Source organism: Suncus etruscus, chromosome 17 (assembly GCF_024139225.1).
Source record: "Suncus etruscus isolate mSunEtr1 chromosome 17, mSunEtr1.pri.cur, whole genome shotgun sequence".
Classification (NCBI taxonomy): Eukaryota; Metazoa; Chordata; class Mammalia; order Eulipotyphla; family Soricidae; genus Suncus; species Suncus etruscus.
The window spans coordinates 72,062,024-72,082,603 of NC_064864.1; the positions used below are offsets into that span (position 1 = coordinate 72,062,024).

At 56.0% G+C, this 20,580-nt stretch overlaps 1 protein-coding gene and 1 non-coding gene across 2 annotated transcripts in view; one reads left to right on the top strand and one right to left on the bottom strand.

Annotated features, from left to right (window-relative positions):
* LOC126033487 (cilia- and flagella-associated protein 46-like) overlaps positions 1–20,580 on the bottom strand; it is a 40,276-nt gene that overhangs the window by 1,826 nt on the left and 17,870 nt on the right. Inside the window, exons 23-53 of the mRNA XM_049790457.1 lie at positions 17,803–17,934; positions 17,448–17,610; positions 16,782–16,866; positions 16,131–16,269; positions 15,802–15,985; positions 14,858–15,029; positions 14,465–14,652; positions 13,958–14,113; positions 13,647–13,823; positions 13,175–13,323; positions 12,454–12,552; positions 12,010–12,160; positions 11,624–11,770; positions 10,690–10,890; positions 10,511–10,617; positions 9,686–9,862; positions 9,081–9,290; positions 7,229–7,457; positions 6,749–6,937; positions 6,266–6,367; positions 6,006–6,185; positions 5,757–5,927; positions 3,804–3,901; positions 3,307–3,383; positions 2,771–2,859; positions 2,563–2,687; positions 2,109–2,188; positions 1,767–2,024; positions 1,402–1,562; positions 1,266–1,323; positions 1,166–1,201 (exon numbers count right to left, since the gene is read on the bottom strand). Coding sequence (XP_049646414.1) covers positions 1,166–1,201; positions 1,266–1,323; positions 1,402–1,562; positions 1,767–2,024; positions 2,109–2,188; positions 2,563–2,687; positions 2,771–2,859; positions 3,307–3,383; positions 3,804–3,901; positions 5,757–5,927; positions 6,006–6,185; positions 6,266–6,367; positions 6,749–6,937; positions 7,229–7,457; positions 9,081–9,290; positions 9,686–9,862; positions 10,511–10,617; positions 10,690–10,890; positions 11,624–11,770; positions 12,010–12,160; positions 12,454–12,552; positions 13,175–13,323; positions 13,647–13,823; positions 13,958–14,113; positions 14,465–14,652; positions 14,858–15,029; positions 15,802–15,985; positions 16,131–16,269; positions 16,782–16,866; positions 17,448–17,610; positions 17,803–17,934 — 4,490 coding nt within the window. The remainder of the gene's footprint in view (positions 1–1,165; positions 1,202–1,265; positions 1,324–1,401; positions 1,563–1,766; positions 2,025–2,108; positions 2,189–2,562; positions 2,688–2,770; positions 2,860–3,306; positions 3,384–3,803; positions 3,902–5,756; positions 5,928–6,005; positions 6,186–6,265; positions 6,368–6,748; positions 6,938–7,228; positions 7,458–9,080; positions 9,291–9,685; positions 9,863–10,510; positions 10,618–10,689; positions 10,891–11,623; positions 11,771–12,009; positions 12,161–12,453; positions 12,553–13,174; positions 13,324–13,646; positions 13,824–13,957; positions 14,114–14,464; positions 14,653–14,857; positions 15,030–15,801; positions 15,986–16,130; positions 16,270–16,781; positions 16,867–17,447; positions 17,611–17,802; positions 17,935–20,580) is intronic.
* Positions 19,978–20,081, top strand: LOC125995671 (small nucleolar RNA U13). The gene has a single exon (XR_007491149.1). It is a non-coding gene; the product is annotated as a small nucleolar RNA U13 (small nucleolar RNA).

A 20,580-nucleotide genomic window follows, 5' to 3' on the forward strand; every position in this document is an offset into this window, starting at 1 on the left:
GGTGAGGTGAGGCGTGTGTGAGTGGAGTATGGGTGAGGCGAGGAGTGTATGAGATGGGGGGGTGAGGTCAGGGATATGTGAGGTGAGGGGTAAGGTGAGGGATGTGGTGAGGAAAGGTGTAGGTGAGGAGGAGGGGTGAAGTGAGGAGGGATGAGATGAAGGATGTGTAGCAGAGGACCGGTGAGAGGAGAAGGAGTGAGTTGAGGAGGGACTAAATGAGGTGGGTGAGTTAAAGGATGTGAAGAGTGGGGTTTGTGGGTTAAAAAGGAGGGAGGGGAGGTGTGTATGGAGTGAGGAGGGGTGAGTTAACAGATGTGTGCGGTGAGGGATTTAATGGCTGAGAAGTGGTGAAGTGAGGAGTGTGTGGATTAAGGAGAGGTGAGGTGAGGGTTGTGTGAGGTGACAGGAGACATAAGGCGTGGGGGTGAGGAAAGGTGAGAACAGGGGTATGTAGGTGAAGAGGGCTGAGGTGAGGAGGATTTACATGAGGGCTGCTTAGGGTGAGGAAGGGTGAGGTGGAGGCATGCCATGGTATGTGAGGCGAGGAGGCTATGTGAAGTGAGTAGGTAAGAGGTGTAGGGTTTGGAGGGGTGAGATGAGGGGCGTGAAGAGTGAGGTCTGTCTGGGGTCAGGAGGGGTGTGGTGAGGGGTTCATGAGGTGAGGGGTGTCTGGGGTGAGGACAGGTGGCGTAAGGAGATGTGAGGTGAGAATGGGTGAAGTGAAGACTTGTAAGGTGAGGGGTGTGGGGTGAGGATGAGTGAGGTTAGGGTTGTGTGAGTGAGGAGGGGTGAGGTGAGGATGGTTAAGGTGTGAGGAGGGGTGAGGAGGCATGGGGTATGAAGTGAGGAGTTTGTGAGGTGAGGAGGGGCGAGGTGAGGTGTGTCTGGAGTCAGGGGAGGTGAATTTAGGGTGTCTGAGGTGAAGAAGGGTGAGGTGATGAGGGGTAAGGAGGGGTATGTGAGTTGAGGTGAGGAAGGGTGAGTTGAGGGTTGTGTGTTATGAGGAGAGTTGGGTGAGGAGGGAAGAGGTCCTCAGAGGGGTGTGTGGAGTGATTAGAGGTGATGTGAGGAGTGGTGAGGTGAAGTGGGATGAAGTAAGGAGTGGGGAATAGGAGAGGAGTGTGGAGCAGAAATGGGGCACTTTACAGGGTGGGTCTGGACTCACCCAAGTCCTTGTTCTCTCCATCGAATTCCACGATGTCTGTGTGGGGGTTAAGGAGTGGTGGGCACAGAGGGGGAGCCTTGTGAGGGACCCCAAAGGATACACTTGATGTTGGTGGTGTCCACGACAACACAGTCGGGGGGCAGAGGACGCACATTCATCTGCAGGACATGGCGGCACCTGGTCAGTAGCAGAGCCCCCCCTTAGACCACAGCCGCCAGCCCCAGCCCTGGCCCTACCTTCCTGCCTTTCTTGGGAGGCATCGGCTTCTTAGCGTCCCGGCTTCTGGACTCCATCCTCACGCTGCTGTCTGTGGAACAAGGCCGGGTCACCTCTGCAGTCTCTGAGTGGCACAGGGGCCATGTGCTCTCTCTGCATCTCGGGGATGGCTCAGCAGCCACTGGGACCAGTGGGACCCAAAGACCCAGAGGGACGATAAGTCCAACACCAGGCTGGTCCTCATGGGTCTTACACACAGTCCCATACACAGCCCCACCACTCAAGGTCTACAACGGCCCAACTCATGGTCCCACACATGATCCCAGACACAAGGTCCCACATGGTCCCAGCATGTGGTCCTAGTAGAGGTGAAGAAGGGTCCCAGGAGAGTGGAGTGGGATCCCAGGATCGAGGTGCAGTGAGGTCCTGGGGGGGGGGCTGGGTCCCACTAGGGCGGGGCAGGGTCCTGGTCCTGTCCCACCAGGTTCGTCCTTGCGCAGGCGCAAACTCAGTATCTGCAGGGAGAAGTCCCGGGACACGGAGCTGACGGGTGCCTCAGCCAGCCCGGAGAGTCCCTCCAGGGGCAGCTCCAGTAGCGGCTGGTCGGCGATGATGATGACACTGTCCGCGGACTCGGGCTGGACTGGAGGGTAGCAGTGTGAGACTCTGGGCATCCCGCGGCTGGGCACCCCTTAGACACGTGCTCGGCAGGTCTACCCCAACCCACCTGGAAAGACGGACTGTCTCCGTTCCCTGTCTCCGCTCTTGGCCTTCCTCACATCCAGTGCTCCCACAGAGTTCTGTGTCCTGGAGGCCAAGGCATGTCTGGGTCCCAAAAACACTCAGGGAAAATTCTGGAGCATGGCTGGCATGGGCACACAGCCTCCCCAGAGCCTGTGTCGGGGACCAGTGTGAAGCCAAGCTGAGACCCGCTGGCTCTGCCCTAGTTTCCCCTGGACACAGAGCTCTGACCAGCGCAAGGCCCCCACCCCCATCGGAGTCGCAGAGACCACAGACTGTCCAAGGAGGGCAAAGCAGAGCAGAACTGAACAGGCACTGTCTGGTGTTTGCCAACAGAGTCGCTCACCTCTTAAGCCCACTAGTCAGTGCCCACTGCCCAGCACCATTTTTCAATGGCTGTTTAGTGTCCACTGCCCAGCAGAGTCCCAGGATGCCCTGACCTGGCATGGGTCCAGTCCAGCAGGTGCCGCACAGGCGCCAGGTACTGTTCCAGGAGCTCCAACACAGCCTGGAGCTGTGGGCCACGGTTCTGTCTCTCGGCCCTCAGAGGTCTCGGCACCTCCCCCTAAAAGCCACAGTGGGAGGGTCCTGCCTCTAGCCCACCACCCTCGCCCTCCCAGTACCCTGTGCCCACCAGGCTGTGCCTACCTGGGCCTGTTCCTGGAACTGTCGTGCTCTGGCCAGCAGCTCAGAGAAGGCTTCGGGGCTCACAGCCCCTCGGACCACCTTGCAGACAGCTGGGACACAGGCCAGCCATGTTGGGGGTCCAGCTGTGTGGGTCCCAGGAAGTAGCCCACCCGCTGCCCAAGGCCCTCTCTACCATCCAGAGCTGCACCCACCCCCAAGAAGGGACTCCTCGTGGGAATACCCATGGCTCCGCTGGGCTGTGGGCACCACTGCAGAACAGAAGGCCCCGAGGACAGAGATGCTCAGGCCTTGCCAGCCGAGGCTCCTCCAGTTCCCACAAGAAGTAAAGTGGTAAGAGCCCGAGGGCAGGGAGGGGCTTCACTCTTGTGCTCGTCTGGAGTGTGCTCGTCCCCCTGCACACACACATATACACACACAAATACACACAAAAACACAGACACACAAGCAGAGACACGTACAAACATACAGACACAAACAGAAACACAAACACAGACACACAGACATACACACAAAAGCACACACACAGTGGAACTCACCTCCCATATGCACCTGCTTTCCTCGAACTGTGGATACCAGCTGACCCCGCTCGAAGGTGGCTCCGTACAGGTGGGCCCTGTTCAGAGATGTGGGTGGGGAGTGTTGGTGTACCTATCTGAGACCCTGGATCTAGGTGTAGTTCCCAAGACCCCTCCCAGAAATGGGTGGGTCTCAAGTAGCTACACCTAGCTACACCTACTACCTGAGACCCACCCATTTCTGGGAGGGGTCTTGGGAACTACACCTAGATCCAGGGTCTCAGATAGGTACACCAACAGGGAGTAGTCACAGTATTCTGAGAAGCCCAGAGCCTGATGTGTAGACCAGCTGAGCCACTGCCCACATCCCAGAGTCCACCATGTGCACAGTTCTGGGAAGATGTGGGCATGGTCTTACAGCAGACAGACTGTATTGGATGCCAGGGACCCCCACCAGTCTGGCGGCTGCCCTCTCCCCACCAACCTCACTCCCTCCACGCACAGGGCCGGGGCCTCACCCGTCGGGGGCATGGTGCAGCAGGATGAGGCGGTAGGCGGGGGAGAAGTCACTGAGGAGGCCCAAGTGCTGTTCTGTGACACCTAGGCTCTGCCATGCCTGTGGGAAAAGGGCTGGCTCACCCTCCCCCCCCCTACATGCTGAGGGCATGCCTTGCCCATGCCATGGCTCATTCAGGGCCACTGCGAGGGCTAATGTCAGAACTCCTGCTAAGGTCCTCTGTGGCCACAGCTGGCCAGTTATCCTCCCCATTATTGCTATGCTGGGCACTGTGGCAGGTTCCTCTCATGAGTCTGCTGGGAGGTGGGGGACGTGGGCCCATCCACACGGAGCTCCTGCCCACACACTGACAGGCTCTCGTCCACCACCTGGGAGCCTGCATCGGCCATAATCTCCCTGTATCTGCTTGTGTGCTCACTTTGGGTGCCCCTCAAAAGGTGCTTTCACCCAGAGATCTCACTGTCTCTTGGTGCCTACACATGACAACTCCCTGGTCTCTGACCCGACCCCCACCCAATCCCCCGGAGTCCCCATCCCAAGGCCCAAGTTTGCCTGGCGAGAGACAGTGGCTTCTGAAGTTCAACCACCTTTCAGTTCAGCGTCCACTTTTTGACCTCTGTCTCTCCATTCTCTTTCCACCTCACTGCTCCCCCTCGGCCACTTGCACCCTTGGAGAAACCTCCAGGCTTCACCACTGAGTCAGTCCCACATCTGTTGTGCCGAGTGTGGAAAACCACTCCCCCCACCATCAAAGTTCTCCCAGACACATGCACTTTGGGTTGATCAGTGTAACTGTAAGACATTTCACTTTCCTTTGATGACTATGGTAAGATACTGCTTCTTTGTTTTTGAACCATCACCGGCAGTGCTCAGGGCTTACTTCCAACTATGCTCAAGGATGAACTGGGTGGGCCTGGGAGGGGCTATATGGGGTGCTGGGGTTGATGACATGCAAAGCCAATGCCTACTCACTGTACTCTGGCCCTCTGCATGACTGCACATGAAGCTGCAAGCACAACCTGGCCTCACATTCCTAGCATTGGTTCTGGCCTGGAGAGTTAGTGCCAGGCCCTGCCACATGGGCTGTTCCTCCCAAGGTCTCAGCCTCAGAGCCCTAAGCCACTTCCACACAAGCCACTAGAATATTTTTATTCTCTGCAAGCATTTTTTGGAGGATTACTTCTTCCTTTGTGTTAGAACTAACTTCCTAGGGAAAGCCATGGAACCTGTCATTTTCTTTGTAGGAAAGTTCTTAAAATGTTAAAAGAAGGTTGGAGCAATAATCAACAGGCAGGGCACTTGCCACTCACATCTTTACTCAGGTTTGTTCCCTGGCACTTCATAGGGTTCCCCCAAGTCCCATTAGGAATGATCCCTGAACACAGAGCCAGGAGTAAGCACTGAGCACTGCTGGGTGTGGCCCAAAGAACAAACCCAGAAATATCCACAGACTGTCTTTCCAAGAGACCTCTTTCGAAGGGTCACTGCTAAAGTTTCCAGTGTGGATCTGCCAAGTGGGATGCCTGGGGGCTCAGGGAGATTCAATGGAGCTTAGCTGTTGAGAAGGGCTCGCTCAAGCCAGCTTGGCCATTCTGTTTGCAGGAGATGTCAGGGTAGGTGACGCTGCTAGACCTTCCAGACAGTCCTTTCTGTACATGCCTTCCAGGCTCCATGCTTCTAAACACTTCCCAACATCCCACATGCTTCTAAATGCTTCCTGCTATCCCACACCCTTCTAAATGCTTCCCGATGTCCCACACACATCCCATTTTGTCAGCCCAATGGTCCACAGGTGTGGCAAAGGTGTGTGTATGTGGCCCCACAGCCCAGAAGGCAGCTCTGACTCAGGGGACATTGCAGATGAGCAGGGAAGATGGGGCCACGCCAGGGCTTCATGGCTACATGTCCATCACACCAGCGGCAGGAGGGACCCGGGGCAGGAGGAGGGGATCACCTTGAAGGAGGCGTCCAGCCGCCGCTGCACACTGGCAAAGAGCCGGGTAGCCGTGCGGCCCAGACGCCGCAGCCTCTGCTCCAGGTGCAGCAGTGCAGCCAGCTGCGAGCTGCCAGTGTTGGCCGTGGCTTTCAGCAGGACGTCCAGCAGGGTGCCCGAGGCTGTGCAGCTCTGAAGGACACGTGTAGACAGCGGACTGGGTGCTCGGCTGCACAGGGACCCCGATTCCCCAGGGGACCCCGCACCTACCTGAGACAGAGCCAGGAACTGGCAGGCCGTGGGGGGGTCCAGGGTACCCACACATTCCACCACTTCCAGGCTGGCTACAGCTGCCACATCCAGCAGCCGCTGCCTCAGGGCTCCGTGTAGGCTCTGGTGCAGTACCTCAGATGCCTGCGCCAGGTACCGCTGTGCCCGCACCAGCCTGCCCTGCTGGCACCCGCACACTCAGGCCCGGCTGAGGACACCAGGGGGCATAGGAGGGGCGCAGGGATGGACAGCAGACCCACCTTCAGTTCCCGGCTCTTCTGGCTGAATAGTTCCAAGGGCACCTCTCCAGCCATGGCCTCCCAGTCCCTTCTCAGGCCCTGCAGGATGCTGGGTTCGGCACCCTAGGAGAGTGGCCTCCCACTTCAGCCATGGAGGGGTTAGCTCAGGGGGTGTTTGAGGGTCACTATCCCCTTCCTGCCCACCCCTGTAGGGTCCCCCAGCCAAGAATCTCCATAGTGAAACCAGGTGCCTGTGGGGGGGCAGTCGGGAGGGGCTTCCTGAAGGAGGGATACAGGGGCTTCACGTGGGGAGGCCTTGTGGACACAGGAACACGGTGGGGCTGCCTTGGCCCCACTACTTGGAGGGCTGGAGCTGTTGGGACCCCTACAGGCAGAGACCACACAGCCCTGAGCCATGCTGTCCCCAGGCTGCCAGCCCCAGGCACCCCTTTTCTGTCCGTGAGGCCCACCCCACCCCAGCCCAAGCTCACACCTAGCACCTACCGAGAGTCCATCCCCCCAGCGGAAGGCAGGGTGCAGGGGTGCAGCTTGCTCAGCCAGCAGGCGCAGCGCCTTCCCTGCCAGGCCCAGGAAGCGAGCACGCAGCGGCGGGCAGTGGGCAACCAGTGGCTGCAGGCTCCCCAGCTGGGCCAGCATGGCATGTGCCAGGGTTCGTCCCAGTGCCAGCCACTTCTGTGGGCATATACACACTGCTACAGCCAAGCTGAGCTGCGAGGCCTCGGTCCCAGCTCTCTGCCAGGCACAAGACCTTGCAGGTCTAGCCCAGGTCTCCCTGCCCCTTCCTGGCTAGTTTATTCCACCCACCCTTTCTGAGGAGCTGAGGAGCAAACCATCTGATCCCAACCGTGCCAGGACATGGTCCTCAGACAAGCTGGGCTCGAGATGTGTCCAGAGAAGATTCTCCTTGCGGCCACAGTCAGATCCAGAGCTGGGTCCCCCGCCCCTGCCCCCTGCAAGTCTCACCACACGGCAGGCGCTGGGCTCCTGAATGCTGCGCAGGTACTCGGCCAGCACCTTGCCCATGGAACTCTGCTCCAACTGCCATGCCCGAGCCTCCTGCCACAGCAGCTGTAGCAGGTCCAGGCTCAGCTCCACGAAGCCCAGTTTGAGGTGCACCAGGTTCCGCATCACAGGATTGCTGGGAGTCTGCAGAGCAGGGTCCTCAGCACCCACCCCACTCATGGAAGAGGGTCTGTGGGTTGGAACCCTGTGAGGAGGGTCCCCCCCACCCACCCCCACTCATGCACCAGGTTCTGCAGTGGGGGCTCCAATAGATGGATGCTCACTGCATGGGCCCCTCTCCCCATGCAGCCCTGACCACTCGTCCTCCCCACTCTCTGGCAACAGTGTCTAGCCAGGCCGGCTCAGCATAGCCACTTGTAGACATGGAGGCCCTGGTTGTGCAGAAAGAGGTGTGAAGAACCAACCACCAGCCAACCACCAAGGGCAAGTCCCATGGTGAGGCAGCTCACGACCGACCACCTAGGCATCTGAGGACGCCATCCGAGGACGAGGGGAAGTGGCCTGCTAGGTGCCTGCTCCTTTGCTCTGAGTACTTCAGAATTTGGCTGAGCTCTTGGGGAGGGTACCGTCCACCACGAGACCTGATGGTCCCCATTTGCTTTGGAACAGTGATCTGCCAACTGCTGTCTGGGCTGTTCCCAGAGCCCTGAGCCTTCTTCATCCCACCTGGAATTGACCCTTGTGCTGAAATGTGTTTGCAGGTGCCTTCTTCCGGCCTGGCCAGCCTTAGAGCAGTTGGTCATTTCGCCAACTCTGGACCCAAGTGTGCAGGAAGCGGGACCCAAGGGCGAGGCCTGAGTGGTCCTCCAGGAAAACTTCAGCTCTGTCAAGCTCAGCACCACAGGGCCCCACTTGCTCAGAATCCATGTTCTGTGCATGTGAGCATGTGTGTGCATGAATGTGCCCATGAATGTGTGAGCAGACATGTTTGTTCTGACTGAGGTTTACCCCTGGGCTCCGAGTCTGGTACAAGTTGGCCTATAGGTCCAACCCAGTGGGGAGTCTAAGTGATAAGTGCCTCTCACTGTCCCCAGGAGAGTAAATAATCCTCTTTACTGGGGGGTCTTCCCCCCATAGGCCCCAGTGTGTGTGTGTGTGTGTGTGTGTGTGTGTGTGTGTGTGTGTGTGTGTGTGTGTATGCGCACGTGCACACCTCTGCGTAGGTCCGACCTGTGTGTGTGTGTGTGTGTGTGTGTGTGTGTGTGTGTGTGTGTGTGTGCGCACGTGCACACCTCTGCGTAGGTCCGACCTGCCTGGCTGGGATGCTTGCGAATGTGTCCATCTTTCCAAAGAGCTTTGGGATTCATCGATCCTTCTCCTTGCTTTGTGCCTCATTGATTTCCACTTGATCTTTGCTCGGGGATAATGGGTCTATGGCCTGGGCTCGCCGCCAAATCCCACACAGGTGCCCGGCCTGCCTCCCACTTTGCCTTCACAAGCTTGAACTGGGCAGTTCTTTGGCAGACACTTGGGCCCTTCCTCCAGGAATTTTTGCACCCACGCTGCAGTCTGCATCTTCTCTCTGTGCTGCTGCTCGCGGCCCCACTTCATGCTTACATGTCATTGACCATCACGACCCAGTAGTGGGTCATATGCACACACCCAGGGCAGCAAAGGTGCCACTCTGGGACGCATCACTGTGGCTGGAGCCACCACAGGCATCAGAACCAAAAACCAATTGCTACCTCACTTGCTTCACTGGGGGCAAGGTGAGCATGTGCCGGACTCCACCTCCGGGTCAGTGGAACCTTCTCGGGAGGATGTGTCCTCCCCCTGGGACATAATCACACACCCAGCCCTTCTTGCTTGTCCTTCCCTCTCCTCTTGCCCGCATCCTTCCCAGAGTACTGCGAAGTTCAGGCTTACCTCATGGTGGGCCAGCAGGAAGCGGATGCCGTGGTACCGCACCTCCTCCCTGGCAATGGCCTCGCAAGCCAAGCTGTGGGCCTCGAGGTAAAAGGCAGTTCTCGCCTCCACCTCCTTCTCCTGCTGGGCACACAGCCTGGAACAGAGTGAGGGCTCTGTAGGGTCAGAGCAAGGCAAGGCCATGTCCCTTCACAAGGGCATTCAAGTGTATGACCACAGTGTTCTAGGAATAGAGGCTCATGCCCTCAAGTGAAAATAAGGAAAAGGGGCGAGGGGAACAACCAACCCTGGTTTGATCCCTAGCACCGCATGTATAGTCTCTGGATACCGAAAGGAGTGAGGCCTGAGCACAGAGCCAGGAGTGAGCCCTGAATGAGCACAAAACCAAGAGAGAGCCCTGAACACAAGAGCTGGGAGTGAGCCCTAAACACAGAGCCAGAAGTAATCCAAGAGTGATCTTTGAGCACAGAGCTGGGAGTGATCCCAGACCTGGTGCCGTTCCCCGCCCACCCCCACCCCCTGCCCACACACCTCTTGACCTTCACACGCTCCATCATAATGTCCACACACTTCTCGCTGCAGCCGCAGCCGACCAGCCTCTTCCCAAGGTCCACCAGCAGGTCATCTAGCTGACACAGTACAGCCATACACAGCTCCGACCGCTGGCCCGCCTGCTTCTGGGTGCTCTGGACACGCAGGCTCAGACACCTGCGGAGGGTGCTGGTCACCCTTATGTGCCATCCAGGCCGAGGAGGTGAAACCAGATTGGGCGGGCGGGTGGAGACCGGCTCTAAGGAAGCCAGACCCGGCAGATGGAAAGCCCAGAATGGGCACAGACTGAGTTGGGACAGGGCAAAGAGCCTAGACCCTCAGAGACGCTCCCACACCCCTCCCCAAGCAGTGATGCTCGGCTGTTTATGCTGAGTCTGAGGCCGAGGCCAAGTCCACTGCACAGTCAGCTGGGCTGCGAGGTGGTCCTGGTAGACCCGCACTTCCTGCTTCCTGTCCAGAGAAGCATAGACCTGAGGCCCTGAACTGGGGCCACAAAGAGGCAGCCCCAGTGCTCAGCAGCTAGGCCCAGGCCCTGAACCTGTGTCTTCGGAAACCTGGGGCCCTTTGAGGCTCCAGAACTTGGAGAACCAAACTTCCAGAATTAAGCGCTGCTTTGCACATCCACACCAAGGCCAGGGCACAGGCCAGGGCAAGGAGGCGCGAGATCACTCCCGAGCTCAGGGTGAGTGGGTCCCAGCCAAGGCCCAGGTGTACTGGGGAGGGGGCTCGCGTGTGGTCGCGCCTTCACCATCCACAGCCCGGTCCCTGGTCTCCCAGAGGGGTCAAATGGCCTGACCATGGTACCGGGACTCGAGTTCTGTGATCATCAGCTCCAAGGCTGGAGCGCGGTTGGGCCGCTCTTTCTTGAGCTCAGTGAAGGTGTTATTGAGGCTCTGCAGGAGCTGGAGGACCTGAGAGGGATGGAGTTCAGCTCAGTTAGCATGGTATGGGTTCCCCCAAAGCCCCAGCAGACCCTGCCTCACCTCTGCATCCTGCTGTCTTGGGTCCATGGACAGGAGGGCGTCGGCCAGGGTCAAAGTGGAGTGGAACCAGAACTCCTCGCCACCTCCCAGCTGCTGTGCCTCCTCCACCATCTGCCTGGCGCCCCTGAAATCTCGCTCCTTGTTGGCCAGCTGTGCCAGCAGACACAGGCACTGTGCCTGTGCCAAAGGGTCTCCCAGCTCCTAGGAGGGACACAAAACAGGCATCCAGGTGGGCGGGGCTCGGGAATGAGTGGGAGGGAGTGCGGGGAAACCAGGCGGTGTCTCGCTCGGCCTCAGGGGTTCTATGGGCCCCCCTCAACGCAGCCACTGCTGCCCACTCAGAGTGGACACTACTCAGGATTGGCCTCCCCCATGCACATGGGCAACGCAGCAGGGAGGCCGCTCCAGGCCCCAGACCAGGTCCGTGGGGTGCCCAGGGCTCTGAGAGAGCCAACAGCTTCTAAGGCGCTCCTGCTGGGTACAGAGTCTGTGGAGGGTCCAGCCCTAAAGGTCTGCAAGGCCAATGGGGGCTTCAGACCCCAAGTCTGATGGGGCTGTGCAGGGAAAAGGAGGCAGGCACCACTCAGGGGCCAGAGTGGGCTCAGGGAAGGCAGGGCAGGGCATTAGCACCAGTGGGACTGACACCCTTCCCCTCCTGGGGACACACCTGTTCCCCATCTGGGCCCACGCCCATCACCACCTTTGCACCTGTGCTCTTGCCTGAGCCTCTCAGGCTGATGCTTTTGGCTTGCAGGGCCCCATCTGGCCCCTAAAGATATGCCTAGCCTGACATTTCCCTCAAGACCAGCCTGCAGGGCACCCTGTGCTAACTAACCCTCCCTACAGAGATTACCACAGAGCTCGATGCCCAGCTCAGTTGGACCAGGAAGGCCAAGGGGAGAGTGGGGCCTGAGAGGCCAATGGGGCACCTCACCTGGAAGGCCAGGTAAGCCTCCGACAGGAGCAGCCTCGCGGGCTGGTACAGTTCCATCTCCAGCAGAACCTCTGCTTTGAGGGTCCACAGGTGCGGAAAGGAGGTACCATCCAGGGCCTTCCTGTTCTCCTCCCTCATCCTTAGTATCTGTTAGACATGTGGTATCTATGGCTGGCCCCAGGGCTCATCCTGCCCACCCTGCCTGTCCTTCCCCCATCCCCACCTTAGTCAAGCCACAGGGAGCCAGCAGACCAGGCTTGCCCACCTGCAGAAAAAACTGCAGAAAAGACTATGGGGTTGGAGGTGGAATGGCCCTCCCTGGCACAATTCTGCACCTTTCAGGGACAGGGCTACACCCAGCTCCCAGCCGAGCACTGCAGTCACACCTTGTCCTTGGCTACCAGAGGCTTGTACTTGGCTGCGAGGTTCTTGGGCAGCTGGTGCTGGCTGATGGGCGTGTGCAGGGGCTGGAGGCTGCCACTGTCGGGAACAGTGTCCCTGCTCCTCTCCCTTCGCAGTGCCATCTCCTTCCGACAGCTGTGCAGGTCACATGGGGCCAAGAAACATGCTCAATGCCCCCCAAAGGCCCTGGTGTCGGGTGGGTGTCTGCCAAGCCCCACATGTGCAGTGGACAGAGCAGCCAAGGAGACTCTCGGCTCTAAACTTCACACTGGCCATGTCGGTCACACAGAACAGGGGGCCCTGGCCAGGCACCTCTGAAAGCCCACCCACCCTGCTGTGCCTGGCACAACCACCCACAATGATCCCATGTCCCCACCTGGCTACAGGCCAGATGTACTCACAGGTAAGCACATGGCTATTGTGCTTACCTGGCCTGCTCCACCTCGGTGATGTAGACCTGGCCGACCGTGTCCTCATGCTGGGCAGCAGCGTCCTTCAGCCCCAACTCTGTGCACACCAGGGCAAGCCTGGGGGGAGGGAATAGAGATGACACTGCTGGACCCAGGAGTCTAGGCTCGGCAGCCTGGTCAGTCCCCACAGCCAAGCTGGTCCTAGAGAGGCCACCGGGACACCCTCAGTCTTGACAGAAGTGCTGAGAGTTTCCCTGTATCTCACTCAAAAGAGACGCGGGGCCATGGCTACTCAGAGCAAGAACAGGCAGGTCTAGCCCATGTTCCAGCTCTGCTGGGGCCCCTCATGGATGCCAGGTCTTCAGAACCCATGTCAGGGAGGCACAGACATGGCCATGGACCCGTACAGCCTGTCCCAGGACCCGAGCCCCTAAACTTGGCTTCCTTCCTCCCTTGCCTCTAGAAACATCCAACACCAAATTTAATATACCCTGACATTCGAGCACTTAGATAGGGACGTTCAGAAATCATGGGGACTCTTATTTGCACCAAGAGCAGCTGCAGACTTCATGCATTAGTGTCCAGTTATTCCTGTGTTCTCTGGGAAGTCACTGCCCAGCCCGGGGAGGACTGGGGGTGCTGACTGAAGGTGGCAGAGGTCCAGGAGAGATGTAGGCAATGCCAGAGATGTCAGTGTCTTGAAAGCTAGGGCACTGGCTGGAAGAAGGTGAGCACTGACCGGAGGTGGTAGAGGTCGCAGACGCTGCGGTTCTCTAACACCGAATCGGCAATTATCACTCCAAGTTGCAGAAGTGGCACCGTGAGCTCGTGCAGAGACAGTTTTTGCAGTGTCTTCACCAGCTGGTCCAGGTAGTACAGTGTGTACGTCTAGGGGACACCCAGAACCTGGGGAGATCAGCTGTGCGCCCGTGTGCCCGGCCGCAGGCACTCTGCCCTCTCCTCAAACCTCCCAGCAAGAGACCCTTCCACAGCACATCTCATCAGGAAAACAGAGGCTCTGTGTGTGCCCAGATAACTGTCACTCTTAAGCAGTGAAAGAGGATCGGTGGGCAAGTGTGAGAAACCTTCTCCACTCTGGGCTAACAGCGGCCAAGTCTCCTTGGTTCTGGTTTCCTGGGGCAGATGTGCTTTGCCGAGAGGCAGAGAGAGAGAGAGGGGTGGGAGCTGGTACCAATCTAGCAGCCACTCACGGGCTTTGGGATGCTGAGGGCATTAATAGTGAGGCTGGTCTTTTCCCTCTGGAAAGCAGACACCACCTCCTCGGGGCAGAAGTAGGAAGCCCAATCAGCAATGCTGGCCGGTAACTCTTCCAAGTGCTTGGCTGGGGTGAAGGTTTGAGACTGAAAAGCAGGAACATGAACTTGGCTCTAAAAAGCAGAGTTAAGAGTGGCAGCTCTGTGTGGCCAGTGCCCAGTGGGCCACCACTCCCTTAGCCTGCAGCATCCCCAAGCAACATGCCCAGAATCAGCCACCCACACCATGTCACAAGGACCCAACAGACCTGCTTCTGTTCCTTGATCTGCTCCTTGGTCTTCTCGTCCTTCCCTCTCTCCTTCTCCTTCCTCTTTTCCTTCTCTTTCTTGAGCAGTAATGAATGAGAACTCCCAACTAAAATCTTGTGCTCTGAAATGGATTTTCCTGCAGTTTGCAAAGAAACCTAAAGAAAAAAAGCACCATGTTTTCAGGTTTCCCAGACACAAACCTCCCACCCACTCCCTAGTGACAGGTTCCCCACATCATCATCTTCATCTCCTCCTGCTCCTCATCCTCATGGCCAGGCATCTGCTCAGTGGTGCCGCCTTGGCTCCTGCCCACCTGCCCACCATGTTAGGGGACATACAACCATCCACTCCAGAGCAAGAACAGTTATGGAAGAAACCATGGAGGACTGACCAAGAGCTCAGGGCGGGGCGGGGCAGGGCCAGAGTGGAGGAACAGCGGCTGTGGACACCCAAAGCCCCTGAAATGGCACAGCCCTGAGCTTCCCTGGCCAAGGTGCCCAGCCCACCTTCCAGATGCGCTGGTAAAGGGCACAGGCCAGGAGACAGCGGTTGCGGTGGTGGAATGAGCAAGCAGTGCCCACCAGCGCCAGCAGTGTGTGGGCTCTTGCCAGCATCTCCAGCTGCCGCACATCATTCAGCCGCTCCCAGGGGCTCAGGTCCTGCTTCTCACCATCAGGTTTCTCGAGGGGCTCCTCTGTGACACAGGGATGCTGAGCCATGAGCCTGTCCACTCTGGTACAGATTCTGTAATGCCCTGATGTCCCTGGCCCCTAGGAATTCCACCAAGGACAAGGCCCTTCAGGTGCCCAGCTACTGCCCATCCGGGTTGACGTTCTCTCCCAGAAGAGGCTGGACAAGGGGCATTGAGTGCAGACAGGCTGTGCCATGTGCGGGCCCACCTGCCAGCTCGGGCGCCTCTGCAGCAGTGTCTCCGGCATCCCCCAAGCTCAGAAGGATGCTGATGGACCACTTGAGGAGAAAGACCACATCCTCCAGGGCAAACTGTCTCTGGTACAGCCACTTGCTGAACTCCAGGATGTAGTCCACCTTCTGCCACATGCCCTCTGGCCGCTGCAAGGCCGCAGCCTGTCAGCCTGACTCAGGGGCTCCTGAGTCCCCAGGACCCACCCCCTATCCCAGAGGCCCAACCCGAATTCCACAGCCATGGCCACCCAATTCAGCCACACGCTTTGAGAAGAATGTCCTTGCACTTGGCCCTTGCACTTGGATGGTACACCAGGAGCCAGGGAAATGGACTCAGGGCCCAGGGTGAGGCAGGACAAGTTAGGAGTGAATGTGTGGGAATGAGGCCAGAGGGCCCGGATTTAAGGGAGATTAAACCAGTGATTATTAACCTTGAAAATGTACTAAAAAGCACCAGTACCCACAAAAGGGGGGACAAGAGGGAAGTGGCCTCCCCACTGGTCCTGGAGACTGTTGCCTCAGGAAACCAGCACCTCCTGTCCCAAAGCCCTGCCCCACTGTCCTTGACTCAGCCTGTGGATGGCCTCTATAGGGGACACAACTTCATCCTGCCTCTGTCCACTCAGGCAGGGACACTTCGTCTGCGGGGTCTATCTCTATGGACCTCTCTGTCCCACATTCTCTTTCTTCCAATGAAACCCCAGCATCCCCCTAAACTCCAGGGGCACGGAGAGAACTGTCTGTCCTGGCTTCCTGGTGATTGGGAAGGTTCTTAACACCTCAAACCCCAGGAGGAGGCAAGGACCAGGTGCCTGCCCGAGGTTCGCAGTATGGGTAGATGCCAGCCTCCAAGGCTCCCTGACATGGCCCGAGCAGGGCAGGGCAGGGCAGGGTTGTCTGCACTCCCAGCCTCTCCCACCTGCAAGGCCTGGATGGCGTTCTGATAGCATGTCATCTGGCCGTGCACAGTCTTGGAGTTCAAAGCCAAACGGTACCACATGTGTGCCACGTAGTCTTCACTCTCATCCTTGAACTTCTGGATCTCCATCAGGAACGTCTGGCCCAGCCTGGCTTTCACAATGATCATGTGCTTGAAAATCAAGCTGGAGTCATGAGAGCAAAGAAAGAGGCTGAGTTGGGTGGAGAAGCCCATATAGGGAGCAGGTGGGCAGAGACAGATGATGGAGGGACACCAGGGCCAGGGACATCATGGACTAGTCCTCAGCCTGGGTGAGGGCTGGCACTCACAGACGATGTGGAGTCCTTGGAAGAACTTGTGCAGCCTCGCCCAGCACCTTGAGGCCACCCTCCCAGTCCTCGTTGTCAGCATACACGTGAAACAGGAGGCCGTAGAGTGCAGCACGCAGTGTCAGGTCGTCTTCCGCGCCTGTAGCCAGCACTTCTCTGACTCAGCACCAAGAGGGCTCTCAGGCAGTGAGGGCGAGGCTGTGCTCCCAAGATCTCCATATGCCCCCCCACACCTAGCCCTGGCACTGGGATACATGCCTCAGGCTCTGTGCCCAGCCCTCCTTCACCAGCGGCACTGAGAGCCCAAGGACATCTGTGCCTTGTGGCCACAGGGAGGCTCAAGTTTAGCCATTTTTTCCCCTCTGTAAGCAGGACTTGGGACTGAGAATAGTTTTGATTATTTGGAAGTAGGGAAATGATCTATGGGAGTAAAGAACACAGTTCCTCGGGTTTCTCACTTAGAGAAATCCAGGGGCTGATTCCCAGCAGTTGCTCTAAAGCTGAAGGCAAGGAGACATCAGCCCTGAAGGACCCTGCACGGCTCAGATATCCTGGCCTCCTTTGTGGAGTTCAGTGGGGTCTGTGGATGGACTGTTTCTCCTGGGCCTCAAGCCCTCCCTGTCCTTCAGCCCAGAGGCAGCCCTGACAAACCTGGGAGGAAGTAGCCTTCACTGGTCCCTCCACTTTGGAAGTCCACTGTTGGCCACTGGTGGAGGAGCAATATCTTTTGTTTTTTCTGAGGGGAAAAACGTAAGAAACATAGTAGAAAATTACAATCTACTAAACTTCACAATTTATATATTTACTTTTTGGCTTTTCAGCCACACCCGGTGATATACTCAGGGTTTACTCCTGGCTCAGCACTTAAGGATTATTCCTGACAGGCTCGGGGGACCATATGGGATACCAGGGATTAAATACAAGTCAGTCGAGTGCAAGGCAAGTGTCTTCCTGCTGCGCTATTGCTCCAGCCCCTAAACTTCTCAATTTAGTTTTCATTACTCTGTATTTTATTACAGAAATGGTAGCAGCATTTTTTGAAATACGGTGCCACACAAAGAACTGCTAAAACTCAGAAGAAGAAAAAAAAAACCCTACAAAAAGTTAGCTGCATATGAGAAAGCCCACTTCAGAGCAACTGTTGCTCAGTGTCTCAGGATCAGATTCAGCTGCTGTTCGTCAGTGTCTCACAGTCAGTCAGAGGAATCATCATCTATCAGTTTCCATCAGTCAGACTCAGAGTGGTCTGAGTGGTCCCTCAGCATGCCATGATCAAACTCCTGTCTACCCTGGAGTCTGTGCTCATAGCCAAGGTACCGGCTTCTTGGCTTCCGTCCTGTTGATGATGTTAATGACCCTTTGCAGGCCGCTCCGGCACATCTTCCTGCTGGCTGCAGAGTTCAGTAGGGGAAGCCACGAGTTCCAGAAATGCCGGGCACCATGCAGCACCAGGGAGCTGCTCTCTGCGATGCCCCCGAACCTGCAGTGGGGGGCAGAGCTGCTGAGTCTCAGAGACAGTGCCACGGCCAAGACCAGCTATGGGGTCAGGCCCAGAGGACAATAGGATGCAGGACTCCAGCCAGAGAGATAGCTGAGGGTTGGAAAAACAGGGTGAGGGAACCCAGACCTGCCCACCCATACACAGGACACTGCCCCCCTCCATGGGCCGCACCTCACACTCTCCAGGAAGGACCTGGCTGCCACATGCCGCAGCCTCCTCTGGCCCTTCAGGTTCTCCAAGACACTGCGGCCCTGCACACAGCAGGTACTGCTCAGCATCTCTGCCAGCAGCGGGACCTCAGCCCTGCAGGAACCAAATCTCAGTGGGCCTCAGTGTCTCATAGGGCCCTGGACACAGTTGTAAGCCATACAGGACAGCCCTGCATCAGAAGTAAATGGGGTCTCTTGGATGGGGGTGACTCAACCAGCTCGTGAAGGATCCTTCATAAGCTACCCCCAGCCACACCCCAGCCTTTGTCCCGCCATATGTGGCTGAGGAGTTGCATATAACTTCTTTTTTTTTTTTTTTTTTTTTGTGGTTTTTGGGTCACACCCGGCAGCGCTCAGGGGTTATTCCTGGCTCCATGCTCAGAAATTGCTCCTGGCAGGCACGGGGGACCATATGGGACACCGGGATTCGAACTGATGACCTCCTGCATGAAAGGCAAACACCTTACCTCCATGCTATCTCTCCGGGCCCTGCATATAACTTCTTAAATCAATTTCTATCTGGAATTATCTTTCTGGTGACATTTTCATTCAGAAACTGCATTTTTGTTTTTGCTTTTCACTTACATCTTTACGTACTCTCCGCTTCTTTGTTGGAATGTCTCACCTGCACTCTGGTTCCTACATTAAAAATCCTTCCATGTGGGGCCGGCGTGGTGGCACTAGAAGTAAGGTGCCTGCCTTGCCTGCTCTAGCCTAGGACGAACCACGGTTCAATCCCCCGGTGTCCATATGGTCCCCCAAGCCAGGAGCGATATCTGAGTGCATAAAGCCAGGAGTAACTCCTGAGCGATACCGGGTGTGGCCCAAAAACCAAAAAAAAAACAAAAAAAATCCTTCCATGCATTTCTAAAGCTTCTTGAAGTCTGCTGTCCAAAATGTCAACACTGTGTAATGTCTGGACCCATTTCACCCTAAATAGGTCAGATGTTCCTGATTTATCATGGCTAGGAATTTTTTATTTTATTCTGGGCTCTGGAGCACTTTAGTCAAGAATGATAATGGCCTTGCTTCCATATGAGGAAGACACAATTCCATGTGTTGGGCAGCAGCTTTAATGGTGAGCAGCTTTTTCCTGTTGATTTGGAGCTTCATCTTTCTAGGAATGTATCTATAGATACATTCTATAGATTCTATAGATCTATAGATAGGAATGTATCTATAGATATGTTCTATAGATTCTATAGATACATCTATAGATACAGGCTTTTCTAGAAGTCTGGAGAATTGAGCAAGGTCACCTTGATTTTTTGTCTCAAATCTCAGTGCAATGAGGCCTCCAAATCTCTCTCTAGCTTTGAACCACATTCTCCTTATACACAGAGACACTGGTTGGTGCTATGCAGTTTGCCTTCACATGAGGGAACTTGTGGTCTCTGCCATTCACCTCCTCAGTACGAGTGCTTGTTCTGTCAGTCATCGCCTCAGAATGTGAAAGCACTTTTCTCTTTGTTTGTTTGGTTGGTTTGTTTATAGGTCACACCCAGAAGCGCTCAGGAGTTACTCCTGGCTCTATGCTCAGAAATCGCTCCTGGCAGGCTCGGGGGACCATATGGGATGCTGGGATTTGAACCACTGTCCTTCTGCATGGAAGGCAAATGCCTTACCTCCATACCATCTCTCCGGCCCCAATAAGAACTATTTTCATTACTACTGTAATGATACTAGAAAAAAAATCACCATTGGAGGAGGAGGAGGAGGAAGAAGAGGAAAAGGGAGAAAGGAAGGATGGAAGGAAGGAAGGAAGGAAGGAAGGAAGGAAGGAAGGAAGGAAGGAAGGAAGGAAGGAAGGAAGGAAGGAAGGAAGGAAGGAAGGAAGGAAGGAAGGAAGGAAGGAAGGAAGGAAGGAAGGAAGGAAGGAAGGAAGGAAAAGAAGATGAAAAAAGAGGTAGCGGCTAGGGAGGTGGTTCAATTTGTAGAGCAGATGACTTATAGGTGTTAATGCCTAGATTTGATCCCAGATGACCTCATGTTCATGCTCTAATATTCTCACAACTTGTCTGAATTTGTGTATATCTGTATGTATAAAAATGTGCGATTAAAATTAAATTAAAATTTAAAAAGAAAGAAAAGTCACCATGACAAGTCTACATTTGTAAGTTAGAAAAATTGATCACGGATCCTTTTCTGGTTCATAAGCATGATGATCGGGTTTCCACACGCCTGTGTGGTATGTGTCTCCATTCAACCTTGTTACGACGTTGGCACATCACCCTTCTGACATGAAAAAAAATAAAAAAATAAAAATTGATCATGGGGCTGGAGAGATAGCATGGAGGTAGGGCGTTTGCCTTGCATGCGGAAAGTCGGTGGTTCAAATCCCAGCATCCCATATGGTCCTCGAACCTGCCAGGAGCAATTTCTGAGTGTAGAGTCAGGAGTAACTACTGAGAGCTGCAGGGTGGGACCCAAAACAACAACAAAAAAAATAAAGAAAGAAAATAAAAGAAAAATTGATCATAAACACTTGAAATATGTGTAAACATTTTTCAAAGGTGAGTCTGTATGACTGGACAGACAGATGTGGTACATCTGTCTGACTGCATGTGGCAGCAGCAGTGGTGCCCACTAGGGACTGAAGCCCCATGGACGCGTCCACACCGGCTACCACTAGAGGGCGTCCTGGTCTACAGTGTGAATTTCCAGCTCAGACCCGAAACACCGTTTTCGCTCTGCTGTGATTTTCCCTCTCCCCCATAGCATGCACATATAAATATGTGAA